At 43.3% G+C, this 15,893-nt stretch overlaps 1 protein-coding gene across 13 annotated transcripts in view; it reads left to right on the top strand.

Annotated features, from left to right (window-relative positions):
- CCDC88A (coiled-coil domain containing 88A) overlaps window positions 1–15,893 on the top strand; it is a 63,515-nt gene that overhangs the window by 3,410 nt on the left and 44,212 nt on the right. For all 13 annotated transcript variants that reach the window (XM_051793080.1, XM_051793079.1, XM_051793081.1 and 10 more), the window contains exons 3-4: window positions 10,727–10,835; window positions 14,114–14,183. In XM_051793080.1, coding sequence (XP_051649040.1) covers window positions 10,727–10,835; window positions 14,114–14,183 — 179 coding nt within the window. The remainder of the gene's footprint in view (window positions 1–10,726; window positions 10,836–14,113; window positions 14,184–15,893) is intronic.

The following is a 15,893-nucleotide window of genomic DNA, read 5'->3' as shown; positions in this document are numbered from 1 at the left end:
TGACTTTGGCTTTTTGGACACTTCTGAACATGTGAAAATTGCACAGATTCCATTCGGTGTCCAGTTACATCTGAAGAGCTCTTCCTTTGTTGGAGATGCTACAGGCTCTTTTAATTATTGCTTTTTTTTAATTTTGTTTTTAATTAAGGAGAGTCCCAGCGTTACAATATTAGCTCCCCACTTGAGAGAATGCCTCTAATTTCCTGTTTAAATTTAGGCCCAGTTCTTCAAAAGTGTTGGGTTACCTACCTTCTGCTGGGATCAGTCAGTATCTGATACTTGGGCATAGAAACCCATCTGTCTGTCTAAATCTGAGCCTTTATCTTTGTGTTCTTTGATACAAAAAGGGGGTCACGCTGCCTGCAAATCAATCAGAGCCCAGAGATCACTGCAGGGCTGCTCTGCCAGGGCAGGGAGGGGGGGACACGCCAGGAACCCTTCATACCTTCCCTGCACCTCTATATCATGATCCTTCTGACATGGGAAAGTTAAAATCTGTTGTGTGTAGTGCTGACATCAGTGAACCACTGTCATTCAGTGGATTAGTCACCTGTTGCACATCTCTGCACAATTGCAGTAAAATAATACTTGCTTGTCCCAGAGGTACTTTTCCAGCACCTGACTGGCATCACCTCAGGGGCTTTTTGTAGTCTGAGCATTGTGCTGTTTGTGTTCCTCTGATCCAAAAACATCAAGGCAACTTTACAGAAACACTCATTTTCTGAGTGCTGTTTAATTCACATTTTTGATAGGTTCCTGTTCTCTGATATTTAACTGAATTCCAGCAGGATTGTGTAAGAAATGCTGGGAGTCTTGTAGTATGAGCTGTGGTTCCCAGACTGACAAGGGTCTTGCTAGTTCCTTTGAATAAAAACAGACAGCTGCAAGTAGTTACAAGATTGGGGCTTTCATTACATTTACCACCACCATTAATATTTGGTCAAGCAACAAAGACTCGAAACTGTATTTTACTTTTTTTGTTTTATTTTACTATGCTTTGCAGTTGTGGAAAGAAATCTGGTTTAAAGGAGCTCTTGGACACAGACTGTGTGCAGGGTTGGTAACGTGCAGACCCAAACTCTGAATTAATTTAATCCACTGTCTGGAAAACCTGGCTGCTTGCACCCCAGTGTGCCATTTATAACTTTGCTCTTAATTTAATCTATTAACCAGGACTTTCCATATCAGTTGCTGCATCCAGACATGCTGAAAGCTGCTTCAAAGGGCGAAATATTTTATCCTCCTCCTGTTTTTTTTCCCCTTTTGCTATTCTCCCACTGCTTTTCCCTGGCTGGATTCACTTGCAGGCCTTTCCCACCCCTCAGATTTTCCAGGTGGACGGGCTGAGTGTTTCCTTGCCCGGCTCTGGCGGTGTGTGCCCAGAATGTGGACTGCTGCCCTGGCTGCTCTTCTGAGCTCTCAGTCTTCACTTGTGAGCTTTTTTCCAAGCACTGGAGCCTGCCAGCCCATACTTCTGGCTTGCCTATATCTTTCCCTGAAAGCTGGACTCGGTCTCTGGTGCAGCAGCCAGCTGCCTGCTCTGGGAAAGGGAGCAGGAACAGCCACTCGGCTCCAATTAACTCCTTCTTGGGAACACCAAGCAGCAAGAGGCAGGTTCTGGCTGGGTGGGGAAATAGGGAAAAGAGGGAAATGAAATCGGTGACTTTGGCTGTAGGAGCATCTATTTTAGGACAAAGGTCAGATATTATGAAGTCTGCACCTTTCTCACTTTGTTGTAGCAAGTGCATTTGATTCCCACTTCTCAGACGTGCTCTGTCGGGTTTCCACAGGTGCAAGGTACATCTCCCTCTCAAAATTTGGAGCTGTTGCTCTCTTCTGCAGCAGCAGCAGGGCCTAGATTTTTCTTCAGGAAAGATGGATTTCTAACAGTAGTTTTTCTTCTGTAAATGGTCCAGCACAATGTGCAGCGTGGTCAGGACTCTTAGGATTAAAACCTTTTGATTACAGAAAAGGAAAACATCATCATCATCATCATGGAACATCTGCCTGCAGTGAGCTCTGAACTGGGCAGGTGAGGGGCATGTGGGCTGGTATCTGCACTGCTGAGGGACTTGGTAGGAAAAGGGAAGAAAGTGTGGGTTGAACATGGAATGTTTGAAGTGTCTGATCTTGGCTTATGTTTCACTAGGGTTTTTAATGCACGTGTACCCTTTTCCACAGTTGATGTCCCCTTTCCTTCCTCCTGGCTGCTCTGACTTATTGCTGAGCAGCAAACTCTTCTGTGCTTCGCTCTTGTTCCTTGCAGAATTTTGAAGATTAGGAATTAAATCATCTAATCTTCCTCTACATGTATGCATCCACTTCTCTCTTCTTCATGTGCTGTCTTGATTATCTGTCTTTGTCTCCTTGTTTCTTTTGGTAGTGTACTACTTATCCCACCCTTAGTCTGGGCTGCTAGCTGGGGCCAGGGAATAAAGGCTGGACTAAAAACCGTTTTTAATACATACAGAGGTGGTTTTTTGGGTCTGTCTACCTGTTTCATGACTAACCATCTCAGATCTGAAAATAACTTGTTTCAGCATTGAAAACATTCTGGTGAGGAAATAACATATATTATATTCACTGTGGCTTTTGTAAGGTCATTTTCAGAGGATTTTGCATTGCACTTACCTCTGTCTGCTGTTCCAAAGCACTCCATGAAAATCATGGCAGCAGTAAAATCCAGAGTTTTAGGTGAGCTGCAGATCCCTTTCCTGGGGCACTGCTTCAGGTTTCCTGGCTGGTCTGGAGGTCTCTGCACCACAAACCTTGGCAAAATATTGCTGTGCTCTGATCTTTCCTTTAAAACTTACCCATGTTAACTGACAAATTGGTTGCTAAATCAAGCACATCATATCCTTTGCCAAATTTGACAAGCTTGCTTCTAGATTTTCCTCATTTGTTTCTTCTGCTAAGAAAGGAATTGGAAGGTTTGTGTTCTTTCATATGTTCATCTTATTTTTGGTTCCTCTAAACTGAATACCAGTTTGTTTCCTTGTCTTCCCTACTGCACCACTTTTCCCTATGTAGTAATTATTTAGGGATCAAGGCATTTTTTTTTTTTTGGAACTGCTGGTTTGTTAGAGCACATGACCTCGGTGGTCAGAGATTATTTGGGAATAACTGCATGAGCCTGTTTGTGGGTTTGCTTTGTTTGGGAGTCCAGGATTTACCCTGAGGATGCTCCAGAGGCAGTTGTTGTTGAGCAGCGTTTACAAAATGCCTCCCTCTCGTTTCATGGGATTAATTGATGCCAAGGATGGCATCAGTGGAATGGAAGCAAAGCTGCTGCTTGACCCAAGTGAAAATTACCTTCTGTTACACTTATACACTGGGAAATGGTAAGGGGTGAGCTCCTAAATGGTGTGTACCATATTCCTGGCCACTGAGTGAATCTTGGAATGTGTTGCTCCCAAATTTGCTTCCTTTCCTGCATGATATGAGATAAAACCACTTAGGTTTATTGCAGAATTCTGTCTTGGTTTAAGCTTCAGGGAGATATTTGCTCTAGTTTTTCTTTGTGTGGTATCTTTGTTTTTCTTAAATAAGCCCTTGAGCCAGGAGTGTCTGGTGTAATTTCCTGGTAGCTTGGGAATACACTTGCTGTGTGTTTAGTGTTGTGTGTGCTGGACAAAACCAGCCTACAGATAGTAGTTGATGTGTCAGAGAAGGGAGACAAATGTCACACTGTCACTAGGCTGAAAACTGGTATGACCAAAGGTGAATATGTGTATTTCAGTGTTATTATTTTACTCCTAGAAGGTTTATTTCCCTTCGTGAGAAAGGGAAATGCTAAAGTAATAGTGCTCTAACCAAAAGTGTTCAGTGGAAGTCATTGTGGTGCTATTTTTACAGCTGAAGATCTTTTTAGCCACAAGAACTGCAATATTTGGGTGGCTCTGGTGTCATTTCACTTGGCTGGTCGCACATTGTTTCCTGTGGGTTTAATGCTCCGGGTGCTGAGATGTTTGACCTGTGGTCAGGCTGCTTTGACTCTGAAGTGCTCGTTTGTTTCGAGAATTTACAGCTCCAGCAAAGCTCCAAGTCAAGAGGAAAAATGAGGGAACGTTTTTCCAAGTCTTCCAAAGGAGGAATTAGTCTTGGTGGTGCTGTGATTATCAAAGAAAGCAAAGTACATGGTGCCGTGGTGCTGGAAGTTTGGTGGGGCAGAAGGAAAAAAACTTATACATACAAACTACCCCAAAGAGGTTTTTTCAGCCTTACATAAAGAAGACTGCATAAGTGTGTCTTGTTTTAAAATCCTACGTAGCAATTTCCCCCTGTATTCATATTTTAAGTGTCTTAGAAAGCGTGTTAGCTCCACAAATGCCATTTGCTCGGGGCAATAAGTGTTTATTGTCTTCTCCTCTGTGCTGCTCGCTGCTTCCTGTCGGCGATGACAACTTGCTGGCCCCGTTCTGCCGCTTTTATAACTGTTCCTGATGTTCCTTCCCGAGGGATACCTGCGCGATGTCGTTCCCAGGGCAGGTTGTAGAAGCACTTTGTGCCGTCAGTGCCCTGTGATGCTGGGTACCAAGTCGTGCCGCGCCTTGGGATGCCGAGCTGGGAGCGCCGAGTGCCGCGAAGTTTTAATCTGGTTGTTGTCACAGGATCGTTGTGGGTGTCGATGTTTGCGGTGTTTTAGTGCTCGGGTGCTTTGAGGTGTTAATCGCCAAGTCGAGGAGTTTTCAGTTGCTCTGTTAATTAGTACTGCGCTGAATGGATCTTCAAGTTTGAACTCCTTTCAGAAGTAAAGAGCTGACCCCGAGAGGGAAAGTAACATCAGGGCTTGAAGTAGAAGTCAAACCTTCGGTATTGCTGATCCTCAGGAGTTTGTTTCTGTGCCGTGTCCATCCCTGACCTTTGTAGCCTGTACACTCCTGCATCCTGGGCACCTTTTGGCTTTAGTTTAATTTGGAAAGTGGTGTAGAGCAAGTCCTGCAGCATTTTCACTCTCCCTTTTCAAACAGTAGTTCATACTAGTTAGAAAAGCCCTTAAAAACCGACCAAGCAAACCAAGAAGGTACTCAGAGTTGTTGAAGTGTGTTTGTCAGCCTTTCTGCTTCTTATGCATTTCCTCAAAAAAAGGATTTGTTTGTTCATGTTTCTTCTAGAATTCTCAAGGTTTTAATACCTAGGTGTGTTTATTTTGAGTGGCAGCATTAAGTGTTCTGGGATGCTTTGAATCCCATGGGTTTTCCTTCCCGTGAGTAACACTTTTTACTTTGATGGAGGCCAATTCACCTTTTGCAAGCTCCACGTTGTCATTGATTGTCGTGGGGAGCTCACCCAGGTTACTCAGTGACTCACTGGGTTCAATTTTTGGCAACTTTTGATTATTTTCACCTTTTAGTGTGATAGGAAAAGAGTAGTCAAGGTCAAGGTGAAACAGTAGTAATAAAGTCATTTCATACTAGCGATGCTAAAAACAGAGGTTGCTCTCTAAACTTGGAACTTAGAGATTTTCAGGGGGTGTTAATTCAGTGTATGGTTAGTCAGTGACAGGTGAACTCTCTTCTTTCCTCACGCATTTTGCTCACCTGCAGCACCTTATTGCTGTTAAGGAACAGAGACAGGACGAAAAATAAATCTGGGCTGTTCTGGGCTCTGTTGTTTTGGTTTTTTTTTTAAAACCCCGGGAGGGAGAAACCAAAGCTGGGTCAGCAGCCTCCTGAACACACCGTGGTTTCGTGTGGCTGTTCGTGTGTTCCCACGTGAGGGGCTGTCCCTTGGTGCTGCCGTGACCCTCCCGTGGGGTCCCCCGCAGGTCAGGGCAGCCCCGGGGTGCTGTGCTGGGCAAGGGGGGCACGGGGTTAGTGGGCGGGCCAGCAGCCCTCGGAGCACACGTGAACCGTGAGGAATTAGGCAGCTCCTCCGCTGGCAGTGCCAGCGCGACTGCTCAGGCACCGGGCAGCGTTCCGGGAGCGGGTCAGCCCGGTCAGATGCCGGGAGCAGGGAAGCTCCACGTATGCCCGGGATCCACTCACATGCCCTTGGCACGGCTCCCTGTGATCCCCACCGGCTGGTCCATTTGTTTTAGGCCAGTTGGTCGGGGTGGTTTTTGTTGTTTTTTTTTTTTTTTTTTTTTTTTGAAAGTAGGCATTGGGCTGCAGCGTCCTAATAGCTTATGATGTTGGACATAATCCTGGGAAGTGGGGTTTTGTGCAGGGGCCAAAAGACTTTGGATGTTAGACCTACTTCCTAAAGCTCACACTATCACGAGGCAAAAAACGTTTGATGCAGCTTTGAACTTCTGGCTCTCAATCTTTGCTAAGTGCAGAGCTAGAAAAGGGTCCTTAAACTGAATTTTAATACCTCGTTTTGTGGCAAAGGGTATCTCAGTGTTTGGAATGGTTCTCCAGGGGTTTGAGCAGATGTCTGCAGGGATACATGACCAATTTAACTGAGCACTGCCTGGTGCTTGGGCAGGATTGTCTCAACACGTTTGCACGTTCCAAGAGCATCCTTTTCCTGGGTCAGTGTAAGTGCACAAAGATCCAGTGGCTAAGCAGGGTTGGGAAGTGAAGCCTTGAGCATCTCTGGAGTGTAACATCCCTTGTGTGTTCACACATCGGGTGTGCCTGGGGCAATATCTGTGGGCATCCTGTCCCGTGTCATCCACACCCCGCGGCCTCAGGGCTGGCACGTCTTGCCTGGTGCTCTGCAAGAGGGAGGAGGATTTTATTGCCTCTGTTTTTCAGATGAACACCTGCTGAGTTAGTTGTCTGCAGGGTCAGTCTGTGTGAGGAATTATTCTGTAGGGAAGGTGGATGCAGGAGGAGTTTGAAGGGTGGCATCTTGTCCCAGCCTTTCTAGAACGTGTGTGATACTGGTTATATGGTAAATTCAGGATCTGCCCCGTTCCTTAGCACTGTTCTTCCTGCAGACTCACCCAGAGTGACGATTTTTCCATGGATCAGACAATCAGCTGGTGAAGCCCAGTGCTCCTTTAGTCCCACCTGCTTCTGATAACTTCATTGCCTCAATGTACCACTTACTGTGGTGTTGCTTCAAATGTCTAAGCGATTAAATATTATCAGTTATTCTCCCTCGAAGGCCCCAGTTTTATTTTGACTTTGTACTGCTTTGTCAGTAAAAGGACACTGCTCTGTTAAATCTCTGTAAAACACATTTTGTGCACACTTATTGTTTCCTTGCCAGTAGTAATATTGAAAGGCTGCTTTATTACTTGAAATCTATCAAAAAATTCTGTTATTAGTGAAATATTTGGAAGATAGCAAGAGTGAGCCTCAGCATTGTGGTTAAAAGGACTTTGCAAAAAATTTAACTTTAGTGAGCGAGCAACATTCACTTGTACAAGTGAGTGCTGTGCTGCTAAACCACAGGGTACCAGTCAATATTTATTACTCTTTGAGATGTTCACTTGCACAGAATTTTTTCCAAAGTGCTGTTGCAGCATTTCACTGCACTTTACCCAGATAGATCCAAACAATGGAATATTTAAAATTAGGGTGCATTGCGATACCAGACTTAATCATTAAGTACCATCAAGGAACAGATGGCAGGAGGGGACACAACTGGTTTGCAGTCTGCACAGATTTAAGCATGAGGCCATTAAGCTATCACATTCCCATTTCTGATAGATTTTGGTCAATGAAAAATGAAAGGCACATAATCCCTGATTATTTGGAGTCTCAATCCACGATCCATGACACTGGTAGTATTTCCAAATCACCCAGGTTCCCCCTGCAATGAGGAGTTTTTAAACTAATGCATCATTGGGAGGGGATGCTCCTGTCTGCTTTTGCTGCCACTGAAATTAATGTCTCTTGTCAGAAGTAGGTTGCTCTTAAATGTAAAATTGCTGAAGGGGATCTTTCACCGCTCTGCTTCCTATCGACTTGTGCACAGATTTGCCCTATTTTGCTGGGCTGTTTGCCACTGAAGCAGTTCAGCATCTCCACCTCAGAAAAAGGAGCAGATCATGGCCTTAAAATTGGTTGTAGTAGCCACCAGAATCTCAGCTTTAAAACCAGCTTTTTAAAACCATATCTCTTACAAAGGCCTGTTTTGGAACCAGTTTATACTCCAAAATGGTTTCATTTGCCTCCTGTATTCCAGACAGCATGTACCAGTTTATTTCAGTGGTATTGGACCAAATGTATTCTAATAAAGAGAGCTGTTTTGCATTAAAAAAAATGTAATTATTATAAGCATTTTATTGGTCATAGAAATTAAACAATTCAATATATGAATAGAAGTAATCTATTAAAATCTTCAATGAATTTTCAAAAAATGTAAACTAGTTTATAACTGTTCTTTTAAGCCATACAGGTTTGGGCAGTTTTATGTTTAGATTTTTTTATCTTTGTGCATGAAAAATATTTGCACCTCGTGTTTCATTAGTTATTTCGAATGCATGGTCAGAAAATCAGTCTGTCCTGGCTTGGACCAGTCTGGCAAAGTACAATTCTACAAAGAATATAGGATGGAAAATGTGGAGCCAACATCGTGCTGTGATATTTCCTTTTGAGAGGGACAGATTAAGACATCTTAGTCATGGCTAACATGTTAATTGAGAGTGTCAAAGACAACTCACATCCCTTGCTTGAGGAGTAATGAGACAATACAACCTTCTCGAACAAAAACAACCAAGAAATCTGCTACCTGTAGTGAGCTGTTGAGGGTGGTGTTTAATTAAATTAGAAATGATTGGTGAAGATTAGCAGTGTTGCTGGTATCCAAGCACCTTGGTTTTGTTGATCCTCAAAAGCAAGGGGTTCAACTTCTTGTCACCGTTTCCTGTTTTAAAGTTCTGCTGAAAAATGTGAAGGAAATTCAGAGTTTGGGGGGTTCTGTTGGACCCGTCGCTGTAATGTTTTGGAAAAAAATTAAAATTATTAAAATAAATTAAAACCTGTGCTCCAGGTTGTCCCAAGAGTGATCATCTGCCCTAGCATGACATTCTGATTTTAATTGTTGATCATCTACCCTAGCAGAGCATCTTATAACTGGACTCTGAGTTTGGTCAAGATGCAGTTCCAGAGCACATCAGTGGCCCAAGTTTTCCCAGCAAAAAATTCACAATCTCAGTAAACAGTTTCCTGCAATTCATGCCAAAAAAAAAAGGATTTAAGAAAAAGAAAAAGTTGAATGCCTTCTGCCTAGACCAGTCTAAATATTCCAGCAGAGCTTCTGAAATGGGAAAATGCAAAGCCTGGGCTTTGGTGACATTTGTGTTCTGAATTCCTGTGGTTGCACAGGAGTGAGTTTTGTGTTGAGTGCTGAGTTTTGTGTTGGTGCCCGAAATGAGAGCTGTGACAATATCCAGGAAGGTCCAGTGTCCAGTGCCCTGTGCTTTGAGTGCTCTGCAGGGAGAGTCCTCTCCAACGTGGGGCTGCAGAAATGCCGCTGCCGAAGATGATGAAAAAGCCCCGAGATAATCCCGTGGTCATTAAGATTAAACATGAAGATTAAGGGCCCCAAATCGGCCTTTTGGAGATATGAATGTAGAAATAGGAGACTTCAGCTGATCTCTGTAGGTCAGCAGGGTTTATCGTGGATTTTCTCTTTGATTTTAACAAATTTGAATGAATTCAGCGTGGAAAGGAGTTCAGTTCTGTGCATCTGCAAAGAGGAGTTATTTTTAGCCCCTTCAGTTCCTCCTGCAGCCACAGGTTGGCTGAACTAATAAATCCAAGGTGACACCTCAGTCACACAGTTTGGGCTGATGTATTATTCTCAGATGTACTTTTAATTGTTTACAGTATTTTTAGGATCGTGGTGATGAGCATTTGGGAATGAGGCAATTACCCATGTCCTAATTTTCCTAGATTTATGTTCACATATACAAAAAAAGGGTGCTGTGCTTACTGCTTTTATTTCATAAATGGCTGTGTGTTGGTGGTGCATTTTATATACGACCCAACTTCCTTTCCCAGCACCGTTTTTCCTCTTATTTCTATATGTCCTTACGAGCCAGGAAATGCTGAGAGCAGTAAACTGAAGGAAAGACATCAATATATATCCTTTAAAAATTCTGGTGTGCTGGGAGTTGAGCAAGCTGTGAAAGGGAAATACAAAGTTTTGCCAGGGAGAGGTTGGTGCTTTCTGCTTGGAGCGCAGCAGCCCAGCCAGCTGCTCATTTAGCTGATAATAATGTCATTAAACTGCACAATAATGCCATTAAACAGCACAAGTTGTGTTGTGCAACTGCATCGAGTGTCTCTGTAAAAGGAACTTCACTTTGGCCATCCCTCAGGGATTGTTTAAAGCTTCAGGAGGGTGATGAGGGGTGCTTTGATTCTGTGTTGTTTGCCATGGAAAATCCCAAGGAAAGGTTGTCACAGTGTCCTGTGTGTGTTAATAACTCGCTGTGTCCTGAGGTATTGAAAAAGGGTGACTCATCTGCATTTCCTCAGGTCCTTTCTGCTTTGGGAAGGAATGAGATTGATTTCCTCTCTGAAGCCAGAGAAAACTCTGGTGGTATGTGATAACACATGACAACATACCAGTCAATAACCCCTTTGTTGACAGGTCTCAATCATCTGTAAATATATTTAAAATAATTTAATATGTGTTAGCATGATGTATTTCATTTTGTGTTCTAAAAGCCAAAAATTATGTTGCTTCTTGTGCCTCATGATGGCAAAACAGCATTTTATAAGGTACACATAAAGTGTACCTTTAGCTTTATGGAGAGAGTTTCGAGATTCATGTTCAGTGTGTTCAGTTTATTCTCTTTTGTCCCTGTTTTCTCTTGCAGCAATCCAAAGTCTGCCAATCAGAGGATAAACAAAAAAGTCAACAATGATGCCTCGTTAAGGATTCAGAATTTGTCTATTTTGGTGAAACAAATCAAAACTTACTATCAGGTCAGTAATTGTTTCTTGTGTTGTGCTTTGCCTGGAATTATTGCTAAGTGTTCTTTTATAACCATGTCTTTGAATGTAAGAAAAATAAGATGAATATTTCGAGATACTTGTAGGAATGGTTGTTTATATATCTGGTCAAATGTTTTATCGTGTTTGATTTACAGCTGTAGTGGAAACACTTGTATGTGAATGATGATCTGTTAATGTAACAGATACTCTGTGTATTAAATTACTCCTGTAGTACAGTAAATACTGCTGGTTGATATTTGTGAGCTGCAGCAAGTTTTGTGCCTGTGAGGGAGATGATTACACTTGCATTTAACGTTACCAGCGGAGTTTCTGTAAGAAAAACGGGACAAAACACATTGGGTTTAGAATTAATTTGATTTTCAGCAGGACAAAACCTTTGCTCTGCCTCTCCCTGTGCATCCTGGCCTGGCCTGTGCTGATGTCTGTGCTCCTGCTGTGTACACATGGAGCGTGTGCTTTCCCAAACTGCCGAGTGCAGTGAGAATTCCCAGCTGTCGCTGCCGGGACGGGCCAGCGGACGTTATTCCAGCGCTTCCCGTCGTTCTGTCCTTGGCAGCCCCTGCACGTGGGTTTATGTGCTGCCTGCTATGACCCATATGCTTTTCCTTTTCCTAATGGAAGTGGTTTTCCACCAGGCATTAGTGCTCCACAGCTGGTGCAGCAGAAGGCACAGGCACTGACGGGATTGATCTTTATTGGAATACAAAGCATTCCCTGTGCTCCACTGGCCTCGTGGTATCAGCCAGTCCCAGTGCTCCAGGACCAGGCAGAATTCCTGGCAGTTAGGTGAATGTTCAGGATTGGGAATGTTGCTCCAAACCTTCGTGAGAGAAAGAATTTATTATATCTTTTTTTTAAAGTTAAAAAAGCATTTTTATTGAAGAAATATTAAAACCACACCTTTGAAGATCGAACAACACTTTTAACTGTTTTACACTTTTTTCCCTCCTTTTCCCTCCCAAGTTTCTTGGACTTGTGAGGTGCCTCATGTGAGGGAACATGGAAACACTGCACAGCTTGTGTTTTAGCAGGAATAAGGATTTGTTTTGGGGATAAAGGGTGGGCTGGAGCCTTTGCTCCCCCTCCAGCTCAGAGCAGAGCCGGGCCTGTGTGGGAGAGGCAGCTCAGCAAACTCCAAGGAAGGGTCAGTTGAGTTCCTGTCACCTGTGAAATCCCCCCAGGCAGGAAATCCTGGGCTTGATGGATGCCCTGGAATCGAACTGAGAGGCCTCCCATAGCCTGGAGTGGGAGCTCTCACACCTGAGTGCTCCCAGTGTTCCCTGTGTCCGCCTGAGATCCAGGAGCAGTGAACGTGGAAAGCAGTGGCTGTGCTGAGATCTGCTATTTCTCCCTGCCTGGAATATTACAGCAGGAATCAGACATGGACATGGGGATTTTTAATTTTTAGCATTATGTTAACCTAACTCTTAAAGCTTCTTATTGTGAGCTTGTCTGTCTGAGTTTATTCCATGTGATTTTATAACATCTGTGGAAAATGCCCTCTCATTTTAGCAAACAATTGCATCAGTTTGTGCTTGTCAAAAAAAGCTGCTCTGGGAGGACATAACATGCACAGTTAAAATGGTATGTGTAAAGCTTTAGGAAAGGAAATACTCCTGAGCTCTAAAAGTTTGTACAAGCAAGGCAGAATTTTGTAAATGGGCTGAATTGATTTTTGCAGGTTAAACAAGAGTTAAAAAATCTGTGAGTTTTTTTCTAGAAGTTTTTTCTAGCCAGTTCAGGAGGACAGACAGGTTGGGAGCAGGGCTGGAGTTAATGCAGGGTGACAGAGGAGGTGGCACACACCTCTGGAGCGAGGCAGAGGTGTTGTAAGGAAACAGCTGATAGTGTCATTTTTTGGTTGGTGTTGTAAGGAAATGCTGATAGTGGTTACTGCTGCTCACACCCTGCCTCATGGTATGGTGTGATCAGCTTTATGACAGCAGCATGGAATTATTGGAGCTGTTATCAAAAAAGAAAAACCAACAAAAAAGCCACCAAGCCCCCAGTTTGTAGCAATATTTGGTTTTCTTTCATGGTAGCTATGGATATTTGTTGAATTCCTTGTGTTTTATCTGTTCTGTATAGATTTAAAACATCCTGTGGTGCCCTTCATATCTTCATTTCTTTGAAAATTGTCTTTATCAAGTGGATAGTACAGCTTGGTTGAAATTCATGATCTTTGAGTAGGTCAAAGCTGCTTTCTCCCTCCTCATGATTTGTCTCAGGCATGTGCTGTGAAAGCACATATTTTTCAGTCTAGTATTAATCCATTCAGATGTAACTTTTTATGTCCTGTATTAACTGGTGGGAACTTTCAAGTACAGCTATAACTAATAATTTCTACAGGTGTTTTTGAAGGAATATTGGGCTTTTCTTAGGTTAGGTTTTTAGGTTGGAGTGTGACACCTCCATGTACCTTTCTTTGGCTGTTCTGGAACACATTGCCTTGGAGCAGGAACATTTTCTGTATTAATGACTCTGTCACTGTGGAAAAACAAAAAGCCTGGCTCCCGAGCTGCTGCTGGGATGGCATCTGCTGGGAATAAACATCTGGGAATAGGAGAAAGACTACTCTGCTTCAGGAGAATTAGGCTCTGTCTAGACTGAGGATTTGACCCGATTACAGCCGGTCCTGGCCAGGGCACCTCTCCATTGCTGGAATGTGGGGGACAGACAGGCAGAGCTGGTGGCTGCCACTTCCATCCAATTCCATGGCACTGTGCAGGCAGGGGGTTGTACCTTTATACTCACAGCTGCCCCAGTGTCACTGCACCAAAGCCCCCTGGGGATTTTCACATCCACCTTTTGGGGAAGCCAAAGAGACTCATGGAGGGGAGAGGAAATTGATATTTTGCACCATAAATGCAGCTTAGAGCCAAGAAAATAAACATTTATCGATAACTTACCCAGAGAAACACAAACATAATAATTTAAAGGGGTTTTGCTGCATTCTCACTGAGGATCTAGTGGGCTTAAGATCCATAAGCCAGCTCATTGCCACGAGAGGATTTTGCTGTGTGGAGATGACCGTGCAAACCAGTAAAACAGGGCCTTTGTAGCACTAACTCATAGCCTGTAAGTTTGGTTTTTTTTAATTAGAGTCCAGATAATTAAGTGTTTAACATCTATGCATTAAGACCTGAAAAAATTCAAACTATTTATGTAACACTAGTGGTTGTTGGTATTTGATGTTTGCTTTCCTTCAATGCATGTGGTGTAAATGACATTGTAATTAACTTTTACAGGAGAACTTGCAGCAGCTCATCATGATGTCTTTGCCAAACGTGTTAATAATTGGCAAAAATCCCTTTTCTGGTAAGTTTCTTTTTGACTAAGATAAAAATGTGCACTGCTGTGATAATTTGTGTGAGTTCACTGGAAATAAAATTCATATAGGATCGAGCCTTTCAACAGAAAATTGTGTGAGTGCTTTGGCAAATAAGTGGGTTAATAATGATTAGGAATAGTTTAATGATTTAATAATGGTTTTCTTTGTTCACACAAGGGGTCCACACTATGCAGAAATGTGATTTGTCCCTCTCTCAGGATTTATATTGGACCAGAGTTCATTTCCCAGCGACCAGTGAGCCACTGATAGCACAGAGTTTAAGTTTCCTGTACTCCCAGCTACTGCACTTCCAACTTCCTTCACCTGTGTCACCGCTGAGGAAATTCAGTGCATCTCACTTGATCCAGCTCCTAATCCCTGTTTTTCCTTCCCCCAGATCCTCTGCTTCTCTTGCATCCTTACTTGACAGTTATTGCTCTGACCTTCTTGCTTTCTCCCCCGAACTGACACTGTCTTCTCCATGCTCCCACCTTCTCTGCTTCCAGCTCTGAGAGTTGCAATTTTGAGCCCAGGACACTTAGCCTGTGTGGAGCCAGCTGACTGTCCACAGCCTCCTGGGAATCTCTGCACCATGCTCTCAATTCCAGAAGCACGGAGCAGACACACCTGGCCTGCATGGAGCCACTCTGGATGGGGCAGAGTTTATTTACTTGGGTCTAATGTGTCCCAGGTTCTCCTGATGTTCTGACACCTCAGCAGAGAGGTTAGGAACTCCTCTAACAGGCTGTGCAGCTTCCCCTGGCTTGTTTTATTTATTTGGGATGTCTCCTATCCATGCTTCCGTGTCTGTGACACCAGGGCTTTCTCATGAGCCAGAAGAACCATCTGTGTTTCCTCACTTTGCAATCCCAAGGTTCATAACCTTGGTATTTTCCATATCCCATCTGCACACATCCCATTTATGTAGATATCTTGCTTTTTAATTCTTTTTTACCTGCTGCTTTTGGATATTGCTGCTTTTGCTGCTGAGGTCACAGCCTTTTGAGTTTCTCTGTGTGTAGCTGCTGTCATATGCACAAGAAGTGGTGTCAATGTGGTCTCTTCTTTTCCAAGACAATGGAATGCACCATGCTTTCCTATTTCGATTCCAGACTTTCTTAAGGTTTTCGAAAGACTCCGTGGATTTAATGGAAAAAACAGATTCGAAAAAAAACCCCGGTCATTGAGTTTTTTAGTGATGTTTATTGTTCTCTTCGAGATACTGAGACAAAGTGTCTTGGTATTGTGTAGTATAAGATGAAATTTTATTAAAACCCCACAGAGATAAGACTGTATTTAGTTGTACACATAAAAAATCTATGCCTTGTCATTAATAAGGAGGTGTCTTCGTGTTTTGGGATCTCAGCCAAATCTGTGCAGCTTCTGTGGTTTGGCAGCTGGTGTGTGCATTGCTCTCCTGTGGGTTTGGGAGAAAATCAGGACTTCCCTGTAGCACAGCCCTCGCCTCGTATTAAGAAAGAATTGTTATGTTTGGGCAACATTCTTGCAGGTGTTTCACATTCCTACCCGAGTCCCTCATGGAGCTGGGTCTGAATCCAGAGATAGACCTGTTCCTTTGGGGTCCCTCCTGAACCTTTCCCCTTTGGAAGTCAGGCCTTGCTGTGTCAGCTTGAGAAGGATCTCGTTCCAAAATGGATTTTTAAGCTTTATTTGGTGGGCAAGTGCAGGGCTGTTAA

This window comes from Manacus candei, unplaced genomic scaffold (genome assembly GCF_025592945.1).
Source record: "Manacus candei isolate 608988 ecotype Guabito, Panama unplaced genomic scaffold, ASM2559294v1 h1tg000035l, whole genome shotgun sequence".
NCBI classification, from domain to species: Eukaryota; Metazoa; Chordata; class Aves; order Passeriformes; family Pipridae; genus Manacus; species Manacus candei.
The sequence above is the reverse complement of the archived record's forward strand: the minus strand, read 5'-3'. Positions and strand labels throughout refer to the sequence as shown.